The sequence below is a fragment of the Anas platyrhynchos genome, chromosome 15, assembly GCF_047663525.1.
Source record: "Anas platyrhynchos isolate ZD024472 breed Pekin duck chromosome 15, IASCAAS_PekinDuck_T2T, whole genome shotgun sequence".
Lineage (NCBI taxonomy): Eukaryota > Metazoa > Chordata > Aves > Anseriformes > Anatidae > Anas > Anas platyrhynchos.
The window spans coordinates 4,572,510-4,586,748 of NC_092601.1; the positions used below are offsets into that span (position 1 = coordinate 4,572,510).

Below are 14,239 nucleotides of genomic sequence, written 5' to 3' on the forward strand. Positions count from 1 at the left end.
TGAGTACACAGATTTTCTTTAGAAAAAAATAGAACGTTAAATTTATATTTTATAGTTACCCACTGCCTTTCTTCTGTTCTTGTCTAGTTACCATAGTGTAACCATTGTGTGTGCTGTCTCAGGCATTTCAAAACTTCATGAAATGGTGTGTCTAACAGCTGTCAGAAGCTGTTTGTTTTCTCATTTTCTCCCCAAGGGAAAAAGCATGTGCTTGAGAGTGTTTTGTTTTAGGGGTTTGGTTTAAGTATATTTTCAAATTTTAGGTATAATAATTTAAATATAATTTTTAAGTATATGGTTTAGGGGTTTTGTTTTAAGTATGTGTGTCATTACATGTGTGCAGAGGTGTTTTTGTTTTGGCTTGGATTTTTTTCTGATGTTCATACCTTGGAGTGATTCTTTAAAAACCTATTGAGAGACAGAACTGATATTCAATCAGCATTTTTTTTATATTAAATTGTATCCTAAGAGCTCGCAGATCAATTTTTCATCTTACTTGTGCCACAGCTGGCTTCATTGTGTTGAAAGCTGCAGTTTCAATAGTAATTAGTACATATTTTCCCTGTCAGCAGTGAAAGCTTAAAAATGGACAGAAATATAATTAGTTGACTATAATAAAGAAGAACTCAAAATGCCTACCTCATGGAGACCTTAGATAAGGAAACTGTAGCAGCTAAACAAAAGTTGCTATCTCATAAATGGTCACATGGAAGGTTGATTATGTTTCTGAAGGGCTCTTGGAAGATTGAAGTGGAGATGATCATGATTTGGCCTGCCACATCACTCAGGTAACAGGGAATTAGAGATTAGGATTGCCTATGTCTGCTTCATAACAGAGTTTTCCTTTCATTTCCTGCGTCTCCTTTTCACCTTGTGCAAAGATGGATTTTTACTGCTTTGTATTAAACTCTTTTGTCTGAGTTTACTCTCCCCATGATGACAAAGTCCCTTAACCTACTGCCTGTGTTTTTCACCACAGACTGAAAAGTAACGCTGTTGCTTCTCTCCTCAGTGACTGCACATCCTCAGCACGTCGTGAACAGAAGCGGGAGCAGTACCGCCAGGTCCGGGAGCATGTGCGGAATGATGATGGGCGATTGCAGGCCTGTGGCTGGAGTCTCCCTGCCAAGTACAAACAGGTAGATACCATTCCCTAGAGAGGCTGAGGGGACACTGTCCTTCTCAGTTATACCAGTGAAGACCTAACTCTCCCACTGGTGACTGTAGCCATAGTTGTTAAATACCTCCAGTTAGAGGTATTATGTGCATGTCTTTTCCATATGATATAATTGCAGGCACTGAATAAATTAATTTTTTTCTGTATGTCCACTGCAATCAATAGGGGAGCATTCTTCTTTGTGAAGGTGCTGAAAGAACCTAGTCTAAAATACAAGTAATCAGTCTTTGTCCAGAGCCCAGTCCTTTTTTTTATTTCCTTCATTAGTATCATTGGAAGTCAACATCAGATATTTAATTTATACTCTGAGAACTCTACTAGTTGTTTAGTATAAAAAAACAAACGTGGAGCAGTTTGCACCCTATTCTCCCCAGCAGTAACACAAAATAAAATGTCACCAGCCTCATTTGTTGGCCTATGGCTCCTTTAACTCTGGTCAAAGATCATCTGAAAAGAAGGAGTCTAGTAGTGTGGCTTGAAAGTGGAGGAGTTTCAGAACATGGTGGAACAGAGTGCCTGTGTTCTGGCTTCTGCACACTCCAGCACGGGGAGTGTCCTTTAACAACCCTTTGTCTGTTGCTAGTGCAGTGGCTGGCCTCAGCTGACCACACCTGGTACACCATATAATGGTGAGAGAAACAGTCTCTCAAGTTCCCATCCCTGTAGGGACTTTTTCATGCAAGATGTCAGATGAAGCATCAACTGCTATTGGCACCCACCCATGAGGCTAAGAAGTTTGTTTTTGCCATATTGGTTGCACTGCAGTTAGCATAGCCTAGTGGTTATGCCTTGGTACTGTCTTTTCCATTTCCTCTTCCCCACAGCTGAGCCCCAATGGTGGTCAGGAAGATAATCGGATGAAAAATGTCCCTGTGCCTGTATATTGTCGCCCACTAGTAGAGAAGGATCCAACAATGAAGGTATGTTGCCTCTGCACACAATTGCAGTCCAGAAGTGGACATGGAATAAATAGAACTTGGTTGCTAAATACACAGTTTTTACAACAGTCTGCATTTTTTATTCATTCCAAATCCTACCTTCTGCTTCCCATTTAGGAATGGTGGTTTCTAGTGTACATAGGGAAAAGTACTACTCGTACATAATTCTCAGCTGATTCTGGATGCCAGCTCCCATGTCTGTCATACAGGTTTTGCTTATTTTGAGACATATGAGCAACATCTTATACTATTTAAAGCTTTTATTAAGACTCCTTAGGGCTCTGGGGCAGATGTGTTCTAAAGCAGAGTGGGGAATCACACATTTCATCATCATTCCTTTGGGTTTCACTTTTGACTGGGAATAAAGTTAACAGTTAAAAGGCTAAAAGTAGCTAGAGAAGATTTTTGTGAAGCTGTGTCTATCAATACATTGGGTTTACATGGCAAGTGTTTAGGAGCAGGGGGCCGCAGGGAGCAGAGCCCAGAAGCTGCCCCATGTTATATAAGAGCCAGCTTCAGTCAGCTCCCAAAGGGACTCGCTGCTGGCCAGAGTCAAGCATGGATGGGGGGAAAGTGGTTTTAGTTTGTCACTGTTCTAGTTTGTTAGTGATAGGCAATAAATTATATTCATCTCCCTCCATTGAGTCTCTTCTGCCCGTGACAATAATTGGCAAGTGATCCCCTGTCCTTATCTCAACCTCTGAGCCATCATATTTTCTTCCCCTTTTCCTTTGAGGAGGGGGAGTGAGACAGTGTTTGTGGTGGAGTTTAGCTTCCTAGCAGGGTAAAACCACCCCAGTCAATACTAGAATATTTTCAGTAGAATTGCAGTTGAGAATAAGTGATCCTCTCTCTGCAGGTAGCACATTTATCTGCCATAACTAGTTGTTTCTAACTAAGCAGTCTACCATTAACTTCACCAAAATTTAGTGCTGATTTTAGACTTCATTGTGATATTTAAGTTGTAAGAAAATTTGTAATGCTCTTGTTTTTAGAAGGTTGATGTGATCTTTAGATAATATTCTGTTCAGTATATTTCTTTTATGATTATTTTAGGACAATTTTTGCTGGCTTAGTTCCTTGAATAGGTCTCTAAGATCAGACGAGCACTGATTTTGGGCTAAGGGATATGTGAGGAGACAGAAGAGTACAAGGGTGGGAGGAGAACTGAGGGTCAGAAGTGCACTGGGTGTGCAGTCACTGTCAGCTTAGGTTGAGTATAATGCTTCTTACTGTACCCCAGACTAGTAGCAGCTTCCATCTTGCTTTGCTACAATCACTTAGGAATGCTCAGAAAAACTGAGGACATTTCAGAAAACTATTTTCAGTTATGTACCTGATTTATTATTTTTATTTTTAAATATTTGACACATCTGTTAAAAACTTGGTGATTTTTGCTAGATTGCAGAGATCCCTTTTCTTACCTACATCAAGTGTGACTATGTCCTCTAGTAGAAATAAACAATCTATTGTTTCTACCTAAATGTTTTAGTTGTTTGGTATGTTTACACAGTCTGCTTCAGATTTCTGTTCCTGTTGTTTAGCTGTGGTGTGCAGCTGGAGTCAATCTCATGGGGTGGAGACCTTTGGAGCAGGAGTCTGGGAATGGGCAGAAACTGGATCCTGGACGTGATCCCCTCACTTGTGATCGGGAAGTAGAGAGCGAGAACAATAAAAGTAACCATACCTCTCCTGAAAAGAAAAAGGTCAGAAAAGAGAATTGACTTTTTTTTTCCTCCAGTGTTCTTTCTCATTCCATCTCTTACATGTCCTCTCTTCTCAGTACCTTTGTACTTACTACATATATAGCAAAGTCATTTCTACTGTCACTACTGTTGCAGTATTTCTGAGATTCTTTCTTGTGGGGGAAGGTTTGTGGTAAGGTTCTGTCAGGAACCCTGTGTAATTGGGATAAATTATCCAGGATAGAACTTTCCAGCTTCAGCTTTTGAAACATCTGGAATTTTTGAAAAAATTGCTTATAATGGGGACAGTTAAGGACTGACAAGTTTGCTAGGAAGACTATGGAGTCCTCATCCCTGTAAATTCAAACAAAGAAACAGAAAAAAACAACATCATCAAAAAACTTTAAGAAGAGTATAGACATGAAGAGTATAGACTGTAAGTTCATTTTGTTCAGAAATTGAAGCTCTTGAGATATATTCTGGCTCTGCTTTTAGTATAAGAATACAGATACATATACAGATAATACAGCATTTTATCCTTCCTGATTTGTGGAGTTGTTCACGGCTGTCTCACACTGCTGTCATACAGTCTTTTGGTGATCAGCATGCTTAAGCTGATAGTTTGAGTGCATCCCAGCTTCATGGTATTCTGTCCAAAGTGAGTGTTCAGTGGTATTAGTCAGATAGCTCAGAAGACAAATTAATGGCCAAATTTTCCTGGCCCTAGGGAGCCAGACAGGCTTTTGGCCTCTGTTCCAGATAGAAGTGCAGCAATGTGAAGGCAATTTATGTTGCTCATATTGTTTATCTGCACTGGCTAGAGATAGAGTTGGATCTTTGGAGCTGGTATTGTGGTCTTTGCATCTGCAAATGTTTCCAAGTGATAATATGCTCAGTCTGATTTGGGAGGAGCACTGATTCTGCCCATGTGTTTGCTCTCCTGAAGGCCAAGGAGTTCCATGAAATGGATGCCACATCCAGTCGTGTCTGGATTCTCACCAGTACACTGTCAACAAGTAAAGTTGTAATCATTGATGCCAATCAGCCTGGCACAGTGGTGGACCAGTTCACTGTCTGCAATGCTCATGTGCTCTGCATCTCCAGCATCCCTGGTAAGTATGGTCCACACACTGTCTGTGATCTGCACAAGGTCACCTTCTCCACTTAAGGAGTGACAAATGTAGCATCATCACTTCAGAATGAACCCTTGGATGCTGCTGCATTCTGTAATTTTCCCTCAAAACTGTAACTCAAGATCTTGCCTTCTTGTTAGGACACTTCTATGGAGATCCTTCACTCCTGAGCATTTAAGTGGTTCCTTTGGCATGTAAAGGATGTCTCTTGGGAGCAAGAGTGAGCCTTGCCCAGGTTTGGGAGGGCTCTGTAGCTGTCCTGGATTAGGGATGAGGGGATTCGCCACAGTGTTGACTGATGTTGTGATGCCTCTATGGGGCTAGTGAACCTCGAGGATCAGTGTCTTCCCTCCAAGTGGTGATCTCAGGAGTACTGCTACATTTAAATTAGCAGTGGCTGCTAGATTCATGGGAGAATCTGTTCTTTGCCCTTCAGCGGCCAGTGAGAGTGATTATCCTCCAGGCGAGATCTTTCTGGAGGGAGATGTAAATCCTGAAGAATCATCTGGAACAGATGGTGTCTTGGCAGGAATCACTCTGGTGGGCTGTGCAACCCGCTGCAATGTGCCACGAAGCAACTGTTCCTCGCGTGGTGACACACCTGTGCTGGACAAGGGACAGAGTGAGTTCTGGGATATAAAACTTAATGGCAGTCCAATTATAGCTAGTTCCATATGACCTTCTAGTGTTATAGCTGCATCCTTCTGCCCCTGACTGAACTACTTCAGAGATCTCAAGAAGTTTCTTAATGCAGTACATGAAGACCAAAGTCCCTTTGGTACTTTTATCTTTAGAGCCCTCCTTTTCTCTCCAAGCAAATCCCCATCCTGCAACCGGGCTGTGGGGCTAATATAGCAGAGTATTTTGGACAGGTTATATGTTTGCCCTGTTAAATTTGTTACTGATCTTCTCTCGTCTGTGGCTTTTCCTCTCAACCATGGCTTCATGTTAAGTCAATTAAACCTGTATGGAAAACTTAATAATGCTCTTGCTGATTCCATACTGCAGTGGTAGCCTTGGAGAACTCCTGATGTTTTACTAGCCACAGATGGTATTTTACTTGAAAACTACCTCTGTTTTCCCATCAGAGCAGCAAACACTCCGGATAAACTGCTATCTGTGATGCAGGCTCGGGGGTTGATTGTATCTGGCAAAAAAGGATAAATAATAAATAAATAAAAAGATGATTTTAACTAGCTTACAGCTCAGTCCTCAGCCCTTTGTACATTTCCCACTGTTCTTTGTCTCTTAGGTGAAGTGGCTGCTGTCTGCAATGGGAAGATCAACCAGTCCCAGTCCACAGAGGAGGCAACAGAAGCTACAGAGGTACCAGAGAATGGTACAAGTGAAGCAGACCCTATTCAAGCCCGGCCTGGGCCCCTCACAGAGCACGTGTTTACGGATCCAGTCCCTGTGCAGGCACCTCTTAGGCAGAATGGGTAGGCGCTCTGGGGCCAATGTATCAGTACAGTTCTTTACAAGCTCTGTTCTTGTAAGCTGTTTATGAGAATAAGCCTGATCTTCTGATAAAGTGTCAAACTTTTTTTTCAATTTTGTGTCCAAATAGTATTGCAGGTGAGATGATAAGGAGAGGAAGAAAACAAAATGAAAATAAGCATGGTTTAGCCAGCAGCAGGTTATGTATCAGCTGTTAAAGAACAAAAATTTTGATCTCTTTGAGTTTAAATGCACGTGCACTTAATGTTCTTACCAAAGGACCTTATTGATCGACATGTGAAAATGATCCTGTGTTCATTCCAGTAGTAACTCTAATGTGCTGTAAAGATGATGAAGAAAGAACAAATAACTATTATGTGCTGTAAAGATGATGAAGAAAGTCATTGCCCCAAAATTCTTAATATAAATGTGTCTGATGTGATGGGCTGAGGAGCAAGGTGGAAATCTGGGATGAAAGTCATTCCTTGTTCCAGTTGTTCCTGAAAGTCATTCTCAGTTGTTTCTGTTGAAGTTAGAAATGAACAGAGAAATTATTGAACAGAGAAAATTACTGCTAAACACTAAGTTAACTTCTATGGCTGTAAAGCACTGGCTATTTGCTTTGGGGGAGAAGAAAGTTTTGCATGTTCAGGAGTCAAGCAATTGAAAAACACTGAAGTGTTTTTGTGGATGTGATGTGTATACACAAATGCCCTTATCTGCCTGTGCAGTGCCAGCCTGTGAGTGCAGATGGGCATTCTGTGTGTTGCTGTTCATAAACAATTCTAACAATGTTCTTTTGTCTCTTAAGGGAGAATGGTCAGCCGAAGACAGAGTCGAGCACAGCACTGCCAGATCAGGAACCGAATGGGGATGCTGCTGGGACCTGCACCAGTGCTGCCCCCACCATGTGGCTGGGAGCACAGAATGGCTGGTAGGTTCCCCTTAGGCTGGCAGGTTTCTGTCTCAGTTGTCCTCTGGCCTCTACTCATCCTCATACATCTAGCTTGCTTTTCATTTCTGCAGTAGGGATTCGTTACGAGTTCTGAGCCCTCAGTTCATCATGGACACTGTGATTTCACCTCACGTTGCACATCCGTGTCCTTTTATCAGGCTAAAGATGTGGGACCTTGCTGCTAATCCTCCCTGATTTGTCCTTTCTTACAGGTTGTATGTGCACTCTGCGGTGTCTAACTGGAAGAAGTGTCTGCACTCTATAAAGCTGAAAGACTCCGTACTGAGTCTAGTGTAAGTGTGCACTCCAAGGGATGCTGAAGGAGGAGGTTTGGTGACTGAGTGATGTCTTTGTTGGGGTGATAGTTTTTTGTCAGTCTTTTTCCTTACACTTCTAAGTACATAAATTTGTGAGGAAAGTTTCCTGAGGATTTTGTTATTAGAAAGCCTTGTACTGATCCACTACCCCGTTAAATTGCAGACCTGACCCAATACTGTGAATGAGGTGCTACAGGACAAGTGCAGTATTGGGAAGAAAGAAGTGGGAAAGAGAAAAGCAAAATTTCGAGAGGGTGTAAATTGGGTGGAATTTGTTGAAATTGTTGGGAATTTAAAGTGTGAAAGAGAAGTTAAACTAAACAGGAAATTGTTGGATAATCCTACTATACATAAGTAAGAACAATCCTCTGCCATTATAGGATGTTCCTGCAAGTGTTAAACTGAATGGGAATTGTAGAAAGAATATGAGGAAGGTTTGCATGGAAGTTAGAAAGGATTTGTTAAGTTCTTTACTTCCACAGACTTTGTAAAAAGTACTTTCCTGTGATTTCAGGCATGTGAAGGGAAGGGTCCTTGTTGCTCTGGCAGATGGAACACTAGCCATATTCCACCGAGGAGAAGGTAAAGATCAATATAATAAAATAAAAATAAGCTGGCCAAGAGTGCAGCAGTGAATTAAATGCTATAGTTAGTCAAGAAGGAAAGGTGCTGGCTTGCTAGAGTACAAACATGTGGTTAAGATGCATACATGTAGCTATTATACACATGTAACCCTTAACCTTAAACACCCAAGACATACTTTAGCATAGTTTCCTGAGGTTTTCTGGGGGAAAAGCGAGTGTGTGTATGTGCTGTGTAAGCACGTGTGGAGTGATTGTAACATGTCTTAGAACACACATGCGATACAGTTGTTTGAGGCATGTTTGGTAAGATTAGTGCATTTGGGCCATAATCAGTGTTACTGGGCGTTCACAAATGAACTGTACAGTGCACACATGGGGAGCTCCAAACAGATCAGGTGAGCGGTACCTGAGCAGATCACCTGTGCCGTACAAACAGCCCTACTGCTTTCCAGGTGAGATGGATCTCTCTGTAAATAGTGGAATTGGTCTCTGCATGTGCAGAAGACAGATCTGGATTTTTTTGGAAGTCTGTAAATCCCAAACAAATAGAGCCTTCACATTGCACTTGGCATTTCACTTTTCTTGTGGAAAAAAAAAAAGATGTCTGAGTAACCTGACATGCCTTAATCATGTCATTTCAAGATGCTTTTTTGAATTCTGTATTTCTTGTCCTCTTCACTGTTGGAGATTGTGTTTTCCCTTTAACCTCAACAGTTCTTAAGCTATATTCATACCCTGAGGCTCATGGGAATTTGCTAATTGTGAATAATATTTGTATATTAAGAATATATTACTCAGTTGTTCACTGAGTAGCAGTTTATCAGCTAGGGTGAAATGCAGAGATTTCCTGGTTTTGTGCAATCTACTTTTCAATTCAGCCTGTCTCCTGAGTTCAGTCCTGGCCACTGGCACATACAAAATGTTCCCATCAGAAATATGATAATACTTCATCACCTAGAGGCAATCTGTCTGCAAAAGACAAAGTATCTGCCTGATTAGGTAGCAAATAAAACCAAGGGAAGGAAGATCTGATTCCTCAGCCTGGACCTGACACTTCAGGGAAATAACAATGTCTGTCTGTGATATGAGAAAGCCTTACCATAAAGACTGTATGCTTCTTTTCCTTTTAAGTTTCCACATAGTCTTGTTAACTTGTCTTTCTTCTTTCCCTGCTGTTTTTGTTGTACTTGTTATGGAAGGGTGTTTACTTCATTACAGTCAAGGGATGTTTAAATTAGCCTGAGTTGGGGAGCCTACTAAACTATGTGCTATTGGCATGTGCTTGGTAACTATAAGGCTGTGCCTGAAGTGGTTTTGTGAGTTGATGGGAAGTTCACAGACATAAGCAAGGTCAGCTTTTCAGTATCAGCTAGGCTTGTTTTCCTAGATATAAATAGAAAGGCAAGAGGATTCTGTTAAATACTGCCATGTCATGAAGGAGCTGCATTGTTTTTCACCCTTGTTTTTTCACCTTAGATGGTCAGTGGGATCTCAGTAATTACCACCTCATGGACCTTGGCCATACTCACCATTCTATCCGCTGCATGGCTGTTGTGTATGACAGAGTCTGGTGTGGCTACAAGAACAAAATCCACGTTATTCAACCTAAGACAATGCAGATTGAGGTAGGAGAGCAAATGTGTATGTATGCACATACTTGTGTTGTATTTATTCTTCTCGCTGTTTTCTGTTATGGAAATGCAGAACATTTTTATTGTTCATTGCTGACTGTAGGACGAAAATTGTCAAACTGTCAGTCTGGGTCATCTTATGACACAATCTGCCAGAGAGGCATTTATTCCTTCCTCCCTTTGCAGAGCTTAAATCTTTAGATAAGTCTGAACTGAGGACTTTCTTTGTCTTTACTAATGCTATGGGGTCACATACTGTACAAATGTATGCCTGTGCTTTACAGCTCTCCTTCATGTATGGTCTAAGACTTCTCCATCTGTAGGCGATGAGGCACAAATGATGGATATAGTTAGAAAGTCCTTACCTTCTCTGCCAATCACATTGAAAGCAGTTGGTTTCTAAATGTTCCTGCTCCCAAAGTGCTCTGCAAAGCCCATGTCCTCTGAGAAGCTGCAACTCTGTGCCATGCAACTCCTCATTTCAAACTAGGGATTTTTTGTATACTATAGTTAACTTCTGCCATTTATACATTTTCTTCCAAAGGCTTTGAAACCCAAGCATGCAATCTCAGTCGAGGAAAATAGAATATATGTGCAGATAACTGCAGATCTTTTGTGAACTCACACCGGCCCACCTATTTTGCATTTCAGAAATCCTTTGATGCCCATCCTCGGCGCGAGAGCCAGGTGCGACAGCTGGCATGGATTGGAGATGGAGTATGGGTTTCCATCCGCCTGGACTCCACCCTGAGGCTTTACCATGCTCACAGCCATCAGCATCTGCAGGATGTTGACATTGAGCCTTATGTCAGCAAGATGCTAGGTGAGGCAGTAGGGACTGTCAGTAAATAGTCTGTTGCTTACTGAGATCAGAGAGAAATGAAAATTCAGTAGAAGACCTTGCTGAAAGTCCTGCAGTCTTAACTAACTACAATTCTTATGCACATTTACCTAGGTACTGGAAAACTGGGCTTCTCCTTTGTACGGATTACAGCTCTGCTCATTGCTGGCAATCGTCTCTGGGTGGGGACAGGGAATGGTGTTGTCATCTCCATTCCACTGACTGAGAGTAAGTGATCTTTATCAGAGACTGTTCCATGTTGCCCTGAAAAGAACAGTGCTTTTGCATGTTATTTGTGCAGTGTGGCAGATGGCCCTGGCAGGCTAATATTTTCTGTACGTTTTTCCTCTGAACCTGACACACCGTTGATCATAGCTACATTCAGAGAGAAGCGCCCAGAGTACGAGTTACCTTGCCCTTGGTTTAACTGTTCCTTAATTATGGAACTAAGTGTGCATTTAAATGTTTTTTGCCTATTTAAAACCAGATGGAGATTTGTTACTGTTCCTTTCAGTTCAGTTGAAGCTATATTTTTCTTGGGGCACCAGTGATGTCTCTACCATCTTCTCATCGGTCTTCTCTTTTGACAGAGCAGACTGATGTGAGCTGATTTTGTAGCTACTGGAAAAAAGGAGAAACAAAGCTTTGGAAATTGTAGCAAGCCTCCAAAAGGAGGCTCTTGAGTCACCAGGAAGATTTCCCTGGAAATTTTTATTTGCTGTAGACATCTCCATGACAGTATTTTTCAGAAGCTGACCTTAGAAAAGCTTCGTTTACTCATATTAGGGTTCAGTTTTTATCAGTCAAGTAGAAATCAGTATCCTAACACAAATTAAACCTGGTGAAGAGACCTAGCAGTAGTAGTTAACAGGCACATATCTAAAGCTGAAAGTTGAATTGAAGCTCTCAGTAATTCTGTTCTGTACCTTCTGGTCAGCATCTAATTTCCTTGGTGGAACATTTGTTCCAAAATATATTGAGGGAGTAGGATTTGAGGTTGACTGCAGTTGCTTTCAACAGACAGCAGTGAAATGTACATTTTCTCACCACTGGTGACAGGAAGGCTGAGAAGCAAATAGCTCTTGTGTAAGAGGAGCAAATCTGTTGTAATTTTCCTGGAAGTCAGAGATGAAGTTGTCTCCTCTAGGGCTGCTGAAGACCCTGGGTCTGACACCAGGAAGCCAGTGACAGAGTCCTCTGTACATTGTAAACTCTGTCTCATTTCTGAATCACTACATTAGATCCCATTCTTTCTTGGTACTGTTGTCATAATTCTGAATTGAGCTTATTCTGTGCTGTAAATCAGTTGCATTATCTTTTGGTGCTTCTGTAAAAATGTGGTAAGCTGTAAACTTTCACTAAGAACTTTAGCAATGGATCTTTGTGACCATGGACCCTCTTCTGTCTCGGATACTATATTTATCCTCGTATGATAAGAGCAAAATGAGCAAGAACAGTGTTGGTATAAGCTGATCAAACCTGTAGCTCTTGTTGTGGTTTCTCCAAGTTTATACATTTCTGTTGCTCCCTGAATTTTCTCCCAGTAACCACCTTTTTATTCTCTCCCATCCTGCCTATCTCTTCCTGTGCCCCTGTGTGTTCCCACTCCCTCCCTGTACCTAGCTGTAGTCCTCCACCGAGGCCAACTTCTTGGGCTCCGGGGTAAGTCCACTGCCTCCTTCCTTCAGCTTGCACTCCTTTTACACCCGCTCACCTTAGCATTCATATTTTTCTACCCTTCCATCCTGACATCCTACCTCTCCACCCATTTTTCCTCATCACTCTTTCATTTTAAGCTAGTCATATGAGAAAAGTGAACAGAGACAGTAATGTAAATGTCATCATTTCCCATAGCCAAAACGTTTTTATCCATCTCATCAGCCATCGCTCCTTTTTTGTGTGTCAAAGGTACTTTCCTCTGATCAGAATCAGTTCCCTTGTTCTGGTAGGCCAGGTCTGAGATGGAGATTGTAAAGATTTAGTCAGTCAGCTCCAAGAAGCAGGAGTAGATTGTTCTTCCAAGGTCTTCCATGGTCATCCTTTGTTTTCCAAGGATGCTTCTCTTAATCAGTTTCCAGGCCAGTGGTAGTAGGTGCTGTGGCACCTGACAGCTGCAGATAATCAACCAAGGCTTTTAACAAGAGAGACTTGGATAAATACTGAAGATTGTTTTGTTTTGTGCCAGTTAAGGCAGGGTCTGAGTTCGCCATTCAGTTTCATACTTACTTCAGCCTTTCCACAGTCAGAAAAGAGGATTTTTTCCCATTGTAGGATGTTCCTGTGGCTGTCCAGAAACATTATCAGCATGTCTCTCTTCCTTCTAAAGCATCTGGTATTGGTCACTGTGAGAAGACAGATATTGAGCTTGAAGCTTGAAGCACAAGTACCAGCCCTGTCCCTCAGTCAGAGGAGCTGAGCCAGTTGTAGATGCTTACAGTAAACCAAACCACAGAGATGTGCAGAGAGCTTTCATCTTAGAGATATTCTTGTCCCTGCACACATTGATTCTCATTCTTCTGTCCAAATACTTGTATTTACCTCAGCATCCTATCATGAACCTGCTAGGTAAAAATCTCCTTTGTTCCTGAGCCACTTACCAGCTGAAATCCAGCCCAAGCCAACACAGAGAATTACAGATGATTAACTAAGCAATTCAGTTCTGCCTGGAAATAGAGAAAGTGAAGCCTTATGATTTTAGTACTGTTTGTGGTTTACTAATATGGGTACCTGCAGAAGGAAAGCATCTCCTGTCCTGACCTCTGAGCACTGTTCTCTGTTCCTTGGTGAGTGGAAACATCCGCATCCTGAGAGCTCAGACCTGCAAGGTGCAGGCCTCTGAGCTGACTTTGAAATCCTTGGAAGCTGTGGGTGGTGAACATCTATCTTCCTGATGTTCATTGCTTGAGTAACTGATCTTCTGCTTCAGAGCTAACTTGAGGACAAAGGAAGGCTCGTACTCTGCTGCTGTGACCTTAACTGGGCTGAGAGGCCTGCAGCCAGACACCGAGGCTGCTTTCAGCAGCCTGTGTGCTCAGAGCTTGGCATGAGCAAAGGACTTGACTTGGAAACCATGAAAGTATTAGTATGAGGCAAGAGGAGGGCCACAAAGATGATCACAGGGCTGGAGCACCTCTCCTATGAAGACAGGCTGTGGGAGTTAGGGTTGTTCAGCCTGGAGAAGAGAAGGCCCCAGGGAGACTTGATAGTGGCTTTCCAGTGCCTAAAGGGGGCTACAGGAAAGCTGGGGAGGGACTCTGTCAGGGATTGTAATGATAGGGCAAGGGGTAATGGCTTTAAACTAAAAGAGGGTAGGTTTAGAAATTCTGTACTCATAGGCACTGGAACAGGTTTCCCAGAGAAGCTGTGGATGCCCCATCCCTGCTCAAGGCCAAGCTGGATGGGGCTTTGGGCAACCTGGTCTGGCGGGAGGTGCCCCTGCCCATGGCGGAGGGGTTGGAACTAGATGATCTTTAAGGTCCCTTCCAACCTAAACCATTCTGTGATTTTATGATAAACAGAAAAACTTCACCAATTCCCAGAA

The 14,239-nt window shown here is 42.1% G+C and overlaps 1 protein-coding gene across 32 annotated transcripts in view; it reads left to right on the forward strand.

Moving 5' to 3' along the window:
• MAPK8IP3 (mitogen-activated protein kinase 8 interacting protein 3) overlaps nt 1-14,239 on the forward strand; it is a 69,364-nt gene that overhangs the window by 49,650 nt on the left and 5,475 nt on the right. For 26 of the 32 annotated variants that reach the window (XM_072023813.1, XM_072023815.1, XM_072023817.1 and 23 more), the window contains 13 exons: nt 1,013-1,139; nt 2,002-2,097; nt 3,660-3,821; nt 4,747-4,912; nt 5,370-5,555; nt 6,186-6,372; nt 7,182-7,304; nt 7,538-7,618; nt 8,157-8,224; nt 9,703-9,851; nt 10,509-10,676; nt 10,809-10,926; nt 12,322-12,360. In XM_072023813.1, the coding sequence (XP_071879914.1) occupies nt 1,013-1,139; nt 2,002-2,097; nt 3,660-3,821; nt 4,747-4,912; nt 5,370-5,555; nt 6,186-6,372; nt 7,182-7,304; nt 7,538-7,618; nt 8,157-8,224; nt 9,703-9,851; nt 10,509-10,676; nt 10,809-10,926; nt 12,322-12,360 (1,670 nt within the window). Of the gene's footprint in view, nt 1-1,012; nt 1,140-2,001; nt 2,098-3,659; nt 3,822-4,746; nt 4,913-5,369; nt 5,556-6,185; nt 6,373-7,181; nt 7,305-7,537; nt 7,619-8,156; nt 8,225-9,702; nt 9,852-10,508; nt 10,681-10,808; nt 10,927-12,321; nt 12,361-14,239 lie in introns of all 32 variants that reach the window. The other 6 variants (XM_027469582.3, XM_027469595.3, XM_027469594.3 and 3 more) reach the window with 2 other exon arrangements.